Source organism: Trachemys scripta, chromosome 5, assembly GCF_013100865.1.
Source record: "Trachemys scripta elegans isolate TJP31775 chromosome 5, CAS_Tse_1.0, whole genome shotgun sequence".
Classification (NCBI taxonomy): Eukaryota; Metazoa; Chordata; order Testudines; family Emydidae; genus Trachemys; species Trachemys scripta.
Genome location: NC_048302.1, coordinates 51,256,566 through 51,272,274, shown reverse-complemented (window position 1 = coordinate 51,272,274; position 15,709 = coordinate 51,256,566). Strand labels below are relative to the sequence as shown.

Here is a 15,709-nt window from a genome sequence, read left to right as displayed (position 1 = left end):
CCCTGCTGCATGGCTCTGTGATCCTGCATAAGGACTGCCGCTTAAGATCTGTAACTGCCCTCCCCCGCCACAAAGTCACAGAGCAACCCACCCCCCACCACATAACATGAAAACAACCTCCCAGACTAACCAGGGTAACTAGTCACTGCATCACTGCACTGTGTATGTGCCCTGCTGCTGTGCCTGCCCCCGCCTATGTACCCTGCCAAAGGTGACTGTCCTGTCCAATTACCAACCCCCTTTCCCCTCCTCCTCCAAAAGAACATGATTGAAACAGTAGTTAACATGAACGTATTTTTTATTATCAACTACACATGGAACTGGGAGGTGAAACTTGGACGGGGGCTTGTGTCAGGCGGGAAGGAAAGAACTTTTCAAGTTTTGGGGAATGAGAGCCTTCTGCTACTAGAGCTCTCTGCAGGGGTGGAGTGAGAGTTAGCAGGGACTCTGCCGCCTCTCCTTCTTTGCACTTTGGGTGAGGTGGGTATGGGACTTGGTGGCGGGGGAGGGCGGTTAGAGATGGACTGCAGCGGGGCTCTGTCCTCCTGCCTCCGTTCCTGCAGAACATCCACAAGGCGCCGGAGCGTGTCTGTTTGCTCCCTCAGTAGTCCAAGCAGCGTTTGAGTCGCCTGCTGGTCTTCCTGCCGCCACCTCTCCTCCCGATCCATGTTTGCTTGCTGCATTTGGGTCAATTTCTCCCGCCACTGGGTCTGCTGTGCTGCCTGGGCTTGGGAACAGGCCATAAGTTCAGAGAACATGTCCTCCCGTGTCCTCTTCTTCCTATGCCTAATCTTCGCTAGCCTCTGGGAGTGTGATGCCAGGCTAGGTTGTGAGACAGTCGCAGATGTGGCTGTGGGAATGGGAAAAAGGGAGTGAATTCCTCAGAAAGATAAATGTAGTTGTGAACAAAGAACATAGTCTTTCTCTGTGAACAAGACCATGCACAGCACCTATCACATGCGCACTCAGCACAAGGTCGAATTCTCGGCCTTCGCATTCAGTGCCTGGGGTCTTCCACAGCACATTTGAGAAGCGGGGCAGCACAACGGAATTTCTGTTGCAGGCAGACATGGTAAGCCGTAGACTTGTGGCAGTTTAAAACTTTTATATTACCACTGGCCTCATTTCACATTTAAAGCAATGTCAGTACCTGCTGCCAGCAATCCGGCAAGCAGGAACTCTGCCCCTGTCCCACCCCCTCGCGGCTGTCCCCAGGAACGATCCCTTTCGGCAGCCCCTCTCCCGCCTCCACCGCGTGGCTGCAAACCAGCGGTTACAGTTCTGTAAAGGAACGAGCAAGCAGTCCCAACACTAACATTCCCCTACCTAATTCAAAGCAGGTCACCATGGGCGACATCACCCTGATGAGGATCTCTGACAGCGAGAGAGAGAGAATGCTCCGGGAAAGCCTCCAAAGACCAGGGCCGTATGCCGCCCTGCTGTGCAGAGCAATGATTCCCGAGTACTTGCTAGTCTCGTGGCGCGGCAACGTGTCGTACTTCGGAGGACCCAATAAGGCCGCTCTCCCCAGGAACCTCATGCAACGGCTTTCCAATTACCTCCAGGAGAGCTTCATCGAGATGTCCCGGGAGGATTACTGCTCTATCCCTGCACATATAGACCGCATCTTACTCTAGCTGCAGTAGCAGGGACTAAACAGTAGAGCGGCTTGGGCAGGACAATCACGGAAAACCGGACATTGCTAGATTTTTTTTCAAAACTTGCACTGCCCATGACTGAACCGTTAAGTGCCTAGGGCAAACTAATCATGAACAACCCATTCTTTTAATTGTTAATATTCCTGTTCTGTTAAAAATAAATGTTTAGATGTTTACAACACTTACTGGATGATCCTTCACCAGATTCTGTGTCCGGGGTAACGGCTGGGGAGGGTTGGTAGGGGATCTCTGTAAGGGTGATGAAGAGATCCTGGCTGTCGGGGAAATCAGCGTTGTGAGCGCTGTCGACTGCCTCGTCCTCCTCATCTCCTTCCTCATCTTCCCCGTCCGGTAACATGTGCGAGGATCCGGCCGTGGACACTATCCCATCCTCAGAGTCCACAGTCAGTGGTGGGGTAGTGGTGGCGGCCGCACCGAGGATGGAATGCAGTGCCTCGTAGAAACGGGATGTCTGGGGATGGGATCCGGAGCGTCCGTTTGCCTCTTTGGTCTTCTGGTAGCCTTGCCTCAGCTCCTTGATTTTCACGCGGCACTGCGTTACATCCCGGCTGTATCCTCTCTCTGCCATGTCTTTAGAGATCTTCTCATAGATCTTTGCATTCCGTCTTTTGGATCGCAGCTCGGAAAGCACGGACTCATCGCCCCACACAGCGATGAGATCCAAGACTTCCCGATCAGTCCATGCTGGGGCCCTCTTTCTATTCTGAGATTGCACTGCCATCAGTGCTGGAGAGCTCTGCATCGTTGCCAGTGCTGCTGAGCTCGCCACGATGTCCAGACAGGAAATGAGATTCAAACTGGCCAGACAGGAAAAGGAATTCAAATTCAAATTTTCCCGGGGCTTTTCCTGTGTGGCAGTTCAGAACATCCGAGCTCTTACTGCTGTCCAGAGCGTCAACAGAGTGGTGCACTGTGGGATAGCTCCTGGAGCTATTAGCGTCGATTTCCATCCACACCTAGCCTAATTCGACATGGCCATGTCGAATTTAGCGCTACTCCCCTCGTCGGGGAGGAGTACAGAAGTCGAATTAAAGAGACCTCTATGTCGAACTAAATACCTTCGCGGTGTGGACGGGTGCAGGGTTAATTCGATGTAACGGCGCTAACTTCGACATAAACGCCTAGTGTAGACCAGGCCTATTTAAGTCTAGAGCAGGATTCTGTATTAAAGTCTATGGAAGGGTAATATGGATATTAATATCTGAATATAAAGTCACTTGTATTTAGAAAAGATTTATTGCACAATTAATTCTTAATGGAATTTTTTTTAATCCCTGAAATATTATTGCTATTGAATGAAGATGGGAGTGTGGATTGTTTCACCCTTTGTGTGATTTTTGCAGTCTTTTAACATCTGCCTCTATTCTACCCCAGTTACAAACAGGAATCAATTTCTGCAACATATCCATTGTCAGAGATTAGAGCACTAAGATAGAGAGCAAGAGAGTGCACCCCATTCTCTCCCTGTCTTAGGACACAATTCTTCTCCCAGCTCCCCATCTTCCTCAGTTGGTGTGGTGAGATCTTCTGCTCCTGTTTCAATTAACTTTAATGACTGTCCATATGCACAGAAAAATGCTTAAACCTTTGTAATCTCTGCAGGAAGGTGCAGAAGGTGACTAGCAAAGATGGATTTTGCAAACCTGCAAAGAACATGGCCATGTAATCCCGTTTATCATGCTGTCTGGAGTGGCTCACAACCATGAGTGCCAACCTCACAGCCAGTTTGGGTCTCTGCCCTATGTTCTATAATTAGATTTCACCAACCCAGTAACAAATGTGAACTCCTGAAGCACTAGAACTATCTTACTATAGAGTCACAGACAATTCCCTTGGGTATTCCAATTTATCTTGCTATCCAGGCAAGCTGGACTTAGTGATAGATGGTAATTTTACACCAAAAATTACAACAATATTCAGGATACTCCCAGTCCCAAAGGATTATTCACTTACCCCAGGTCGATTTTCACCATAGACTTCACACCAAAGACAATGCGTGTAGCCAATCCTATAGTAAACTATATGAGGATTTATTAACTTAGCCCTGGTCTACACTAAACAATTACTTTGGTATAACTACTTTGCTCGGGGAGTGAATAGTCCACACCCCAAGCGATGAAGTTATACCAACCTGAACGCTTGTGTAGACAGCATTATGTTGGCAGGAGAGCTTCTCCCTCCGGCATAGCTTCCACCTCTCATGGAAGTGGAGTTATTAAGCCAACAAGAGTTCTCTCTCATCAGCCTAGAGTGTCTTCACCAGAAGCACAACACTCTAAATTTGTAATGTAGACCTGCCCATAAAAAATAAATGAGAGTTATCACAACACTGAGGCAGGCAAGCATATATACAAATGAGTCTGTGGTTCCAAAAGGTGACAGAGTTAGAATCATAGAAGATTAGGGTTGGAAGAGACCTCAGGAGGTCATCTAGTCCAACCTCCTACTCAAAGCAGGACCAACCCCAACTAAATCATCCCAGGCAGGGCTTTGTCAAGCTGGGCCTTAAAAACCTCCAAGGATGGAGATTCCACCACCTCCCTAGGTAACCCATTCCAGTGGTTCACCATCCCCCTAGTGAAGTAGTTTTTCCTAATAGCCAACATAGACCTCCCCCACTGCAACTTGAGACCATTACTTCTTGTTCTGTCATCTGCCACCACTGAAAACAGCCTAGCTCCATCCTCTTTGGAATCACCCTTCAGGTAGTTGAAGGCTGTTATCAAATCCCCTCTCACTCTTCTCTTCTGCAGACTAAATAATCCCAGTTCCCTCAGCCTCTCCTCATAAGTCATGTGCCCCAGACCCCTAATCATTTTCATTTCCCTCCGCTGAACTCTACAATTTGTCCACATCCTTTCTGTAGTGGGGGCCCCAGACTGGATGCAATACTCCAGATGTCACCTCACCAGTGTTGAATATAGGGTAATAATCACTTCCCTCAATCTGCCGGCAATGGCCCCCTAATCAGTGGCGGCTCCAGGCACCAACGCAGCAAGCGCATGCCTGGGGCGGCAAGCCGCGGGGGGCAGCCTGCCGTTCGCTCCGAGGGCAGCAGTCAGGCAGCATGCCTGTGGGAGGTCCACCGGTCCCACGGCTTCGGCGGCAATTCGGCGGCAGGTACACCGAAGCCGCGGGACCAGCAGACCTCCCACAGGCGCGCCGCCAAAAGCCGCCTGACTGCCGTGCTTGGGGCGGCAAAAAACTAGAGCCGCCCCTGCTGCTAATGCAGCCCAACATGCTGTTAGTTTTTTGGCAACAAGGGCACACTGTTGACTCATATCCAGCTTCTCAACCACTGTAATCCCCAGGTCCTTTTCTGCAGAACTGCTGCTTAGCCAGTCAGTCCCCAGCATGTAACAGTGCATGGGATTCTTCCATCCTAAGTGCTGGACTCTGCCCTTGTCCTTGTTGAATCTCATGAGATTTCTTTTGGCCCAATCCTTCAATTTGCCTAGGTCACTCCGGACACTATCCCTACCCTCCAGCGTATCTACCTCTACCCCCATCTTAGTGTCATCTGTGAACTTGCTGAGGGTGCAATCCATCCCATCATTCAGATCATCAATGAAGATATTGAACCAAACCAGCCTCAGGACTGACCCCTGGTGCACTCCACTTGATACTGGCTGCCAACTAGACTTTGAGTCGTTGATCACTACTCGTTGAGCCTGATGATCTAGTCAGCTTTCTATCCACCTTATAGTCCATTCATCCAATCCATACTTTTTTAACTTGCTGGCAAGAATACCGTGGGTGACCATATCAAAAGCTTTGCTAAAATCAGGATACATCACCTCCACCACTTTCCCCATATTCACAGAGCCAATTATCTCATCATAGAAGGCAATCAGGTTGGTCAGGTATGACTTGCCCTTGGTGAATCCATGCTGACTGTTCTTGATCACCTTCCTTTTCTTTCTTAAGTGATTCAAAATGGATTCCTTGAGGACCTGCTCCATGATTTTTCCAGGGGCTGAGGTGAGGTTGACCGGTCTAGCTCCCCAGATTCTCCTTCTTCCCTTTTTTAAAGATGGGCACTATATATTTGCCTTTTTCCAATAGTCTGGGACCTCCCCTGATCGCCACGAGTTTTCAAAGATAATGGCCAATGGCTCTGCAATCACATCAGCCAACTCCCTCAGCACCCTTGGATGCATTAGATCTGGACCCATGGACTTGTGCAGGTCCAGCTTTTTCTAAATAGTCCTTAATCTGTTCTTTCACCATTGAGGGCTGCTCAGCTCCTTCCCATATTGTGCTGCCCAATGCAGCAGTCTGGGAGCTGACCTTGTCTGTGAAGACTAAGGCAAAAAAAACAAACAAACATTGAATACCTTAGCTTTATGCACATCATCTGTCACTAGGTTGCCTCCCCCATTTAGTAAGGGTCCCACACTTTTCCTGACCTTCTTCTTGTTGCAAACATACCTGTAGAAACCCTTCTTGTTACCCTTCACATCCCTTGCTAGCTGCAACTTCAATTGTGCTTTGGCCTTCCTGATTACACCCCGTCATGCTTGAGCAATATTTTTATACTCCTACCTAGTCATCTGTCCAAGTTTCCACTTCTTGTAAGCTTCCTTTTTGCATTTAAGCTCACCAAAGATTTCTCTGTTAAGCCAAGCTGGTCACCTGCCATATTTGCTATTCTTTCTGCACATCAGGATTGTTTGTTCCTGTACCCTCAATAAGGCTTCTTTAAAATACAGCCAGCTCTCCTGGACTCTTTCCCCCTCATATTAGCCTCCCAAGGGATCCTGCCCATCAGTTCCCTGAGGGAGTCAGTCTTTGCTGAAGTCCAGGGTCCGAATTCTGCTGCTCTCCTTTCTTCTTTTTGTCAGGATCCTGAACTTGATCCTCTCATGGTCACTTACCACAAGGTCCACACCGCGCTGGGTCAACGGGAGAGTTTCTCCTGTCAACTCCCCTTACTCTTCTCATTCTGGTGGGCAGAGGTGAAAGTAAGCCGGTCCGGTCCGGCCTGGCGTACCAGCAAGAGCCAGTATGCCGTGCCAGACTGGACCGGCTTCCGCGGAGGTGATTTAAAGGGCCCAGGGCTCCTGCCACTGTGAGGAGCCCCGGGCCCTTTAAATCCCTATCAGAGCTCTGGCAGCTGGGCTCTCGTGGTGATTTAAAGGGCCCGGAGCTCCGCCGCAGCCGGAGCACCATACCCTTTAATTTGCCCCTGAGCCCCCGGGCTCCTAGCAGCCTCTGCAGCTGGTAGCTCCGGGGTGATTTAAAGGCTCTGAGGCTCCCAGCCACAGCCGTACCCCCAGGACCTTTTAAATCTTGAAAGGCCCCGCCTCTTCCAGTTTAGGACACGCCTCTTCCAGTTGAGGCCACACCCCTGCTCAGGGCTCCAGCATTCCAGTAAGTCCTTTAAGTTACTTTCACTCCTGCTGGTGGGGTACCGGAGTCAACGGGAGAGCAATCGGTGGTCAATTTAGCAGGTGTTCACTAGACCTGCTAAATCAACCCCCGGTGGATCGATCATCGCAGCGACAATCCCACTGGTAGTGGAGACAAGCCCTTAGTCCTATAACTCACCAGAATACACAGAGCACCTTACAATGGCTGGGGACCTACTGGTCCCCAGACCCACATCTTATTTAGACAATTGTCTTTTCTTGCAAAACTTTTCTAAATGTTGGTACCTATGCAAAGAACAGCACAATCAGCAGTGCTCCACTTCTCTTGCCGCAGAAGTCTGGTGGGGGGAGGATCTCTAGAGGTCCAAACACACACTTAATATAAAGTACTAAGAATAATTCTTTATACAGATAATAATTCTGGATAGTGTTACGGAGGAGCCCAGTCATGGTACATATTGGTACCAATGATGTACGGTTAAAAAAGTGGTAAGTGATGTGGCAAAATTTGCAGATGACTCAATTGTTTAATTTAGTCAAGACCAGAGAAGACTGTGAAGACCTTCAGAGGAACTGGACAAGGTAGGTGGATTAGCAGCATAGTGGCAAGTGAAGTTCATGGATGACAAATGCAAAGTAATACACGTTAGAAGGAATAATTTGAACTAATAATTCAATAACATTGCAGGGTTCCAAATTAACTGTGTCCACTCAAGGGCTGAATTGAGGACAGATAAATGAAAAGCTCTGCTGCAATTTCAGCAGTTCAGCTGGCCAGTGACTCCTTAAGGTGTCCATAAGTCTACTGGAGTATAAAAAAGAAAAGTACCAGACAGTGTAAACATGACTGGTACAGACCATGCGAACAGGGACATTCCCGGTTTTCAGGACCCCATTATAAAATGGAGAGTTTGTCTACCGAGCAAAGTTAGCGTTCAGTAAGAAAGTGTGTGAATTTAAAACACACTGTCTACTACACCCTAACTCCCAGTATGGACACTCTCTTACTGAACATTAAGAGTGCCCTTGGCTGGCTTAGCTTGATGAACACTCTTAATGTTCACTAAAAGTGTCTTTGTGAACAGTAGCTTAATGCACTTCCAAAGTACATTAAGCTACTCTGTACAGAAGCCCTTCTAGTATCCATATACTGAGTTGGTGTGGAATAGGTAGGCTAGTACTTTGCACTAACTACTGTAGGCTTTCCCCTATATAGATAAGCCCTGAGCCTGTGCTATTCATTCACATCAAAGCAAAGTGGCATTTGATCATGCAGGACAAGAGTCACTTGCTTTTCATTTCTGCGAGGAGGTGGGTGAAACACAGGTCAGTAGTTTTTTTTTTTTGGAGGAGAGGCATAAGGTAGGATAAGGTTAGTGGCAAAATAATTTGCAGGCCTGAGAGGAATGGTAAGGCTGGCAGGATGTCAAGTTAATGGTATTACACCTCTACCCCGATATAGCGCTGTCCTCAGGAGCCAAAAAATCATACTATGTTATAGGTGAAACCGTGTTATATTGAACTTGCTTTGATTCGCCAGAGTGCACAGTCTTCCCCCCTCCTCCCCCCAGAGCACTGCTTTACCGCGTTATATCCAAATTCGTATTCTATCGGGTCGCATTATATCCGGGTAGAGGTGTATATTCCTATCCCAGAGCAAGAGTGGAATTTTAAGGAGCTAGACAGAAGGAGAGTTCCGAATGATCTTGGCAACACAAAAAATAAAATGTTAAGTAGAACTGCTGTACATTTTCACTTCTCTATTATTCAACATTAAATTACAGTAGGTCAAATTCATAATTATTTATTTTAAAGTAAGGTACTGGGAATAAACAAGTCTTGCTGTCTTTACTCCTAGATTGACATATTTTTGAGGAAAGAATGGGCCATTAGATCTAGTCTGACCTGGTATATAATATAGACCAAATAACTTGACCCAGTTACTTCTGTATCGAGTCTTGTTTGACTAAAGCATGTCTTCCAGAAAGGCATCTACTCTTGATTTAAAAGACTCCAAAAGATGGAGAATTCACCACTTCTCTTGATAGTGTGTTCCAATGGTTAATAACCCTGAATGTTTGGGTTTAAAAAAGAAAAAAAGTGCCTTTTCCCTAACTTGAAGTGTCTGGTTCTAGCTTTCAACCACTGTTTCTTGTTGTTCCTTTCTCTGCTAGATTAAAGAGCCTTTTAGTACTTGTTAACTTCACAGAAGAAGAAAAAAAAGTAATTTCAAGTATACCCTATAATCAACTCATGTCTCAAACGTATTTCTGATTAAACAAATTCCTGATTAAGCTCCTGAAGTCTTTCACTGTAGAGCATTTTCTCTGATGCCGGAATTTTTTTGTGTGGCTGTTCTCTGCACCCTCCTTCATTTTTCAACAGCCTTTTTAAAATGTGAACAATAGAATTGGACAAAGTATTCCAGTATCATTTTCACCAATGCTGTGTAACAATATTCTTCAATTAATGGCCCATGGGCCAGATCCAGCCTGGTAGGGCCTTCCATTTGGGCCACTGGGTTTTAGCTGTTCCATCCTGCTGGGAGATCCAGCTCTTTTCTGGGCTCTCAATGGCTCTTGTCCCACACTCCCCTGATGGTCCTGACTGCAGCATCCCCACTGGCTGGAGGGACCTGGGGCAAGCTGGAGCCGGATAGCAGGGCCCCCAGCAGGAAGGGGAACTGCTGATGCCTGGTAGGCATAACAAAATGGCCAACAGGTGCCTCCAGTCACTGAGCCTTCTGCCAGGTTGCCTCTTTCCTTCCCTGGCTGCAGAGCATCCTCTGAGCTGGCAGTTGCTGGCCTGGGTGGAGTAGTGGTGCTGAGATGCATGTAAGGGTGGAACCACTGCAGCCAGGACCACCAGGGGAGTGCAGGAGCTGGAGCTGCTGGGAGCCATGGGCTCAGCCAGAGCTGAGTAGTAGGACCATCCCTGGTCTGTTACCAAAAGCTGAGGGCAGAGCTAGAGCTGAGTAGCAGGGCTGTCCATGGATGGAGATGGAGCCAAGTAACAGGGCTGTCCTTACAACAGATTCTCCAGCTGGGAGCAGGAGTCAGGGGAGGCAAGAATGGGACAGGATCTGGGTGGAGTAGCCCCCGTGCTACTCTGGATCTCCCCCAATTCCCCCACTGTCCTCTCTTCCTCCCAGCTCCCTGCACTCAAGCAGCACTAAGGAGGCTCCTGTCTCCTGCAGCTACTCCCCTCCCTCTCTCTTCCCTTGGGACAGAAAATGCTGATTACGCAATGAGCATGGGGGACATACTGTTCATCTGGATAATCAGGATTTTGGGTAAATTGAAATTCAGATAAACAGACTTTAACTGTACATGGCATGATGGTAATCAGAGGAAAAATATACTGAAGTGCATCCCAAAACTTGCCCCTGATGGGACTATCAGTCTGTGTGCCATTCAAAAACCAGTTGACGTACAATCTCTGGCATGCATGCCATCAGTTGCCAATCCCTGTCAGATGGGTGAAGAACTTGTGTGCTTTCTCTAGGGAGCAAACACCTGAACAGCTCTTTGCTTCTCCAAGATTTGAACATTGCTTTATCTGGCCCCTCAAAAATAGAATTGAACACCACTGCTGTATGAAGTGTTTATTAATCTTAGCTAGTTATTAATCTGTTGGCTTTATTGATATTGTATAATGTGAAATTTGTAGTGACTGTCATGTGGTACAAAGGAAACTCCCTTACAGAAGTTTAAGTAAATTAGTTATGCAGTTACTTTCATCAACCAAAATTGTAATCTCACCAAAAAATGAAATTTTGTACAAGACCTATTTTCTATAAAATCATGTTGACTGGCACTAAGTATATTCCCATCCTCTTATTCTTTTCCATGATTTTTTTTTTTTAAGGACTAGACAACCTGTAATTACATGGCTCATCCCACTTACCCTTTCTTGAATATTGGCATAACACTAGCATACTCTGTCTTCTGAAATTTTCCTGGTAATCCAAGATTTATTAAAAAATTAAAGTCAAAGGATTAGTGATCTCCTCAGCCAACTCTTTTAGGATTCTTGGTCTGGACCTTTTGGTTTAAAAATGTTTATCCATAGTCGCTGTTTAACATCCTCTTTAGTTATTAATGAGCGGGAAAATACTTCATCATCCACATTTTGCCTTTTCTGCATCATTACTAACATTCTTACTATCTAGATCTAGTAAGGGGGCCTATACCATAGGAACAAAAGTAATCCTTACAAATATACTTTTAAAATCTCGGTCTTCTTGTGCTTAGCTCTGCCAGGTCTGGATTTTTCCACTGATGTATTTAGCTTCCCTTATCAATTTTCTGTTCTTCATAACTTTTAATATATTGGTTGGTATATACCTCCCCATTTTCTATGTTATATCCTTTCCCCCCAATTAGTGCCTTCACTTCCATACTGAACCATGATGGGCTTCTACCCAAAATTGTTCTGTTACTTGATTATGGATTTTTGGCCATCTAATAAAAGGCAATTTAGATTGGACAGTAGGAAAAACTTCCTAATTGTCAGAGTGGTTAAGCACTGGAATAAATTGCCTAGGAAAGTTGTGGAATCTCCATAATTGGGGATTTTTAAGAGCAGGTTGGACAAACAGCTGTCAGGGATGGTCTAAATAATACTTAGTCCTGCCTTGAGTAGAGCAGTGGATCTCAAACTAGGGCCGCCGCTTGATCGGGGAAAGCCCCTGGCGGGCCGGGCCGCTTTGTTTACCTGCCGCGTCCGCAGGTTCGGCTGATCGCGGCTCCCACTGGCTGCAGTTCGCCGTTCCAGACCAATGGGGGCTGCAGGAAGCAAGGCAGGCCGAGGGGCATACTGGCCGCCCTTCCTGCAGCCCCCATCGGCCTGGAGCAGCGAACCACGGCCAGTGGGAGCCGCAATCGGTCGTACCTGTGGACGCGGCAGGTAAACAAACCGGCCCGGCCTGCCAGGGACTTTCCCTGAACAAGCGGCGGCCCAAGTTTTGAGAACCACTGGACTAGATGACCTCTCAAGGTCCCTTCCAGTTCTATGATTCTTCTTAAACAACTCCCAATTTTTATTCCACTTTTCATCATACTCTTCTCCATTTTAGGAAATCAGCCCTTTGGAAGCACCACAGATATGCTACTGGTAGGCTTTATCCTCTGCCCACATTGAACATAACTATGTAGCAACATAACTTAAAAGTCAAATACTGCCTTCAGTTTACATGCAGAAGTCCCATGTAAGTCAAAGGGCAACAGCAGAGTTTATCCACAAGAAGATTAAAACAGACCATATATATTCATCACGTCAACTATCTGTTTACAATAAAGAATAAATGGCCATTGCAAAGTATAACTTTTTCTCCTTATATGCAACAGATTCTGATCTTGTTTGTATTTGAGTAGATACAGAATGACTCAGTTGTGGTTTAACACTCTTTTCATATTGGCGTGAAAGAGATTAGAATATTAACCACATACTTACTCCCTGCGAGTATTTTAATTCCAATTATTATACATAATAAAGAATCAAAGTTCCAAAACATGGACTGCAGCAGCTCCAGGATTTTACCCATTCCTTTTTTGCCCTGCTCTTTATGCTTGACTCATCTCTTTTAATAGATGTTGCCTCAGTTCTATTGTTTTTTTTTTAAGTTTCACATTAAACATTCTTTATATTTGTGGCAATAGTTGACCTACTTGTTTTTGTGTTTAAAGCTGTTTATTGTGCACATCTGTTGTGAAACAGAATGTTTGTTTCCTAATGTACGCATACACACACCTCACTATAAATATACATACACACAAATGCTTCTCTCATTTAATAGCATAGCACACACATTTATTGTTATTATATGGGTCTGTAACACAGAAATTCAATGGAGAACTGTCCTTTATTGCTTTCTTTTCTTAGGAACATCAGAACTGTTATAACAGGTCAGAGCGGTGGGCCATCCACTCCAGTGCGCTGTCTCTGGCAGGGGCTAGTAGCAGATGCTTCAGAGGAAGAGGACAGTGATCCCATTGAGGGTAGTTACGGATAATTTGCCAATAGAGAAAAATTCTCAGCGGTAGCAGGCAGGAAACCAAGTAAATTAATTAAAATAGCAGGGTCCCAAAGGTGATTTTAAAGTCCCTAATCCTAACCTTCAATTTTCTCTCAGACTGTTCGGTAGAGTGGTTTTCAACCTTTGCCATTGGTGGACCCCTAAAAATTTCAAAGGAAGGTGCACACTCCTTTGGAAATCTTAGACAGTCTTTGTGCACACACCCCTCTCCCCCTCCACAGGCAACAGGCTGAAAGCTACTGCTCTAGGGCAGGGGTTCTAAAACTTTTGTACTGGTGACCCCTTTCACACAGAAAGCCTCTGAGTGTGACCTCCTGTATAAATTAAAAACACATTTTTATATATTTAATACCATTATAAATGCTGGAGGCAAAGCTGGGTTTGGGGTGGAGGCTAACAGCTTGCGACCCCCCATATAATCTTGTGACCCCTGAAGGGTCACAACCACCAGTTTGAGAATCCCTGCTCTAGGGTAACAACCTTTCACAGACCCTGGCTTAGACATAGTCCTTTCCCCCTTCCCCTTGCAGGGGTCCGCAGACCACAGCTTGAAAGCCAGTGCTCTAGAGTCTGGTATCTTCCCCTCCACCGGCTCACAGCCTGGTTCTGCCGCTGTCCCGCCTGTCTCCCAGCAGGTGTCGCTGCTGCCCCTCCAAGGCTGAGCGCCGTTAAAGCACAGCCGCAAGAGCTCCTGACATCACACCAAAGCCCCTCCTGCACGCGCCTCCCCTACCCCCGCTCCCTCCAGAGCCAGCATCTCCTCTGGCGAGCCGCCTGCACAGCTACCCGGCGAGGGGGTGGAGCGGGGGAGGGCGAGAAGCAGCCCCCCCCAGCTGCCTATAGCAAGAACGCCTCCTCAGCCAGCCAGAGCTCCCTTTTGAAGGGGGTCCCACAAGCTCCCTTGCAGTGTGTGCAACCACCCCCTGCCCCTGTAGGGAAAGGGAAGCGACCGCAAAGCCAGGAAGGAGCCCGAGGGGGAGGGGTAGAAAGGGAGACGTGGGGGAGAGAGCTACGGAGCAAGGCGCTAAGAGGCACAGAAAAGCCCCCAGTGAAATGCATTACAGCTGAGGTTACCCAGCCAGCTCCCACCCCCCTCCCGTGCCTCGCACGGCCGGATCCCAGCAGCCGGAGCAGCCGCCGCCTAGCCCAGAGCAGGCTCCGGTGCCCGCTCGCACACGCAGCCGGGCCGGAGGCGAGGGGGGAGGCCGAGGAAGGATGGCAATGTCTCTGATCCAGGCGTGCCGCAGCCTGGCCCTCTCAACATGGCTGCTCTCCTTCTGCTTCGTGCATCTGCTCTGCCTGGACTTCACGGTGGCCGAGAAAGAGGAATGGTACACGGCCTTCGTGAACATCACCTACGCCGAGCCGGCGGCCGGCAGCCTGGAGCTGCGCAGCGAGAAGACAGAGTGCGGGCGCTACGGGGAGCACTCGCCCAAGCAGGATGCCCGGGGCCAGGTGGTGATGACTGCCTCCGCCCACGACCGGCTGGCCTGCGACCCCCACACCCGGTTCGCCGCCCCGGGCCAGGGCAAGAGCTGGGTCGCGCTGATCCCCAAGGGCAACTGCACGTACAAGGATAAGATCAGGCACGCCGCCGCCCAGAACGCCTCTGCCGTGGTGATCTTCAACGTGGGCTCCAGCAACGCCAACGAGACCATCACCATGCCGCATGCAGGTGAGTGGGAGCGGGGCGGGAGGAGAGGAGCCGCCTCTCCTCACTTGGAGCCCCTAAGGTCTGCCCGCAGAAATCCCTGCTCGCTGGATACGCTGCCCGCAGTCGGACACTTTTAAGGCCAGTTTGACCCCTTCGTTCACCCTGCTCGTTAACAGGGACCATACCTGCTGGTACCTGGTAGCCTGCTTGTGCTGTTATAGCCAGCTTCGCTCACCAGTCTGGGAGTGTGGTGCTTTGTGGAGCTGGGGAAGTGGGGGACATTCCCTTCCCCAAATATCTGGGCTGAGCTGATAGCTGGGATGGGCTGGACGGACCCTCTTGGTCAGTTTGTATATCAGTTATCCTTGCCAGAAGTTAGCTGTTTCATTTCTGCACAGAAGATAAGTGTTTTTCTGGGAACCTTTACAGGTTGTAAATACTCGTCTGACTGCTGCCATGGAGAGAAATTGACAGGTTGCCAAGACCGATAAATAATAACATTCAATCTGGTGGAAAAGTTCGAAAGCTGTGAAGTTTTGGCTACTTTTGTGGATTTTATGGGACCTGTGGTCCCTTTAGAGGGCAGTTAGGCAGCTGTAAGCATTTTGTTGGATCATTAAGATCCGGTGGCCCATGTCAGGCAGGGGCTGTGGGTGAGATTGAGCTCTTCAAGATGTGAAGGATTACATTGTTTCTTAATTACTAGGAGGTTCAGCAAAGTAGGGAATGCAGTGTCTACCATCATTTTTGCAATTATTTTCATCTGTGGGACCAAACACTGTGGAGTATCTGATTTTATGAAATACAGGTGCAGACATTTCTCTCAAATTTTGGTTTCTCATCCTTCCCATGTGTGCCTTTGATGCCTGGAGATGAGTGTTCAGGACTCAAAGAATTAATCAAATTGTGCCGTGAGAGAGTGAACATAAACATAGCCATCAGAAATAACAGCAAAGCCAGAACAAAC

General features: G+C 47.8%; 1 protein-coding gene across 1 annotated transcript in view; it reads left to right on the top strand.

The window, feature by feature from the left end:
• Positions 1 to 13,824: 13,824 nt before the first annotated feature.
• The window catches only part of RNF150 (ring finger protein 150), a 214,931-nt gene continuing 213,046 nt past the window's right edge, over positions 13,825 to 15,709 (top strand). Inside the window, exon 1 of the mRNA XM_034772760.1 lies at positions 13,825 to 14,763. Coding sequence (XP_034628651.1) covers positions 14,304 to 14,763 — 460 coding nt within the window. The 5' untranslated portion in view covers positions 13,825 to 14,303. The remainder of the gene's footprint in view (positions 14,764 to 15,709) is intronic.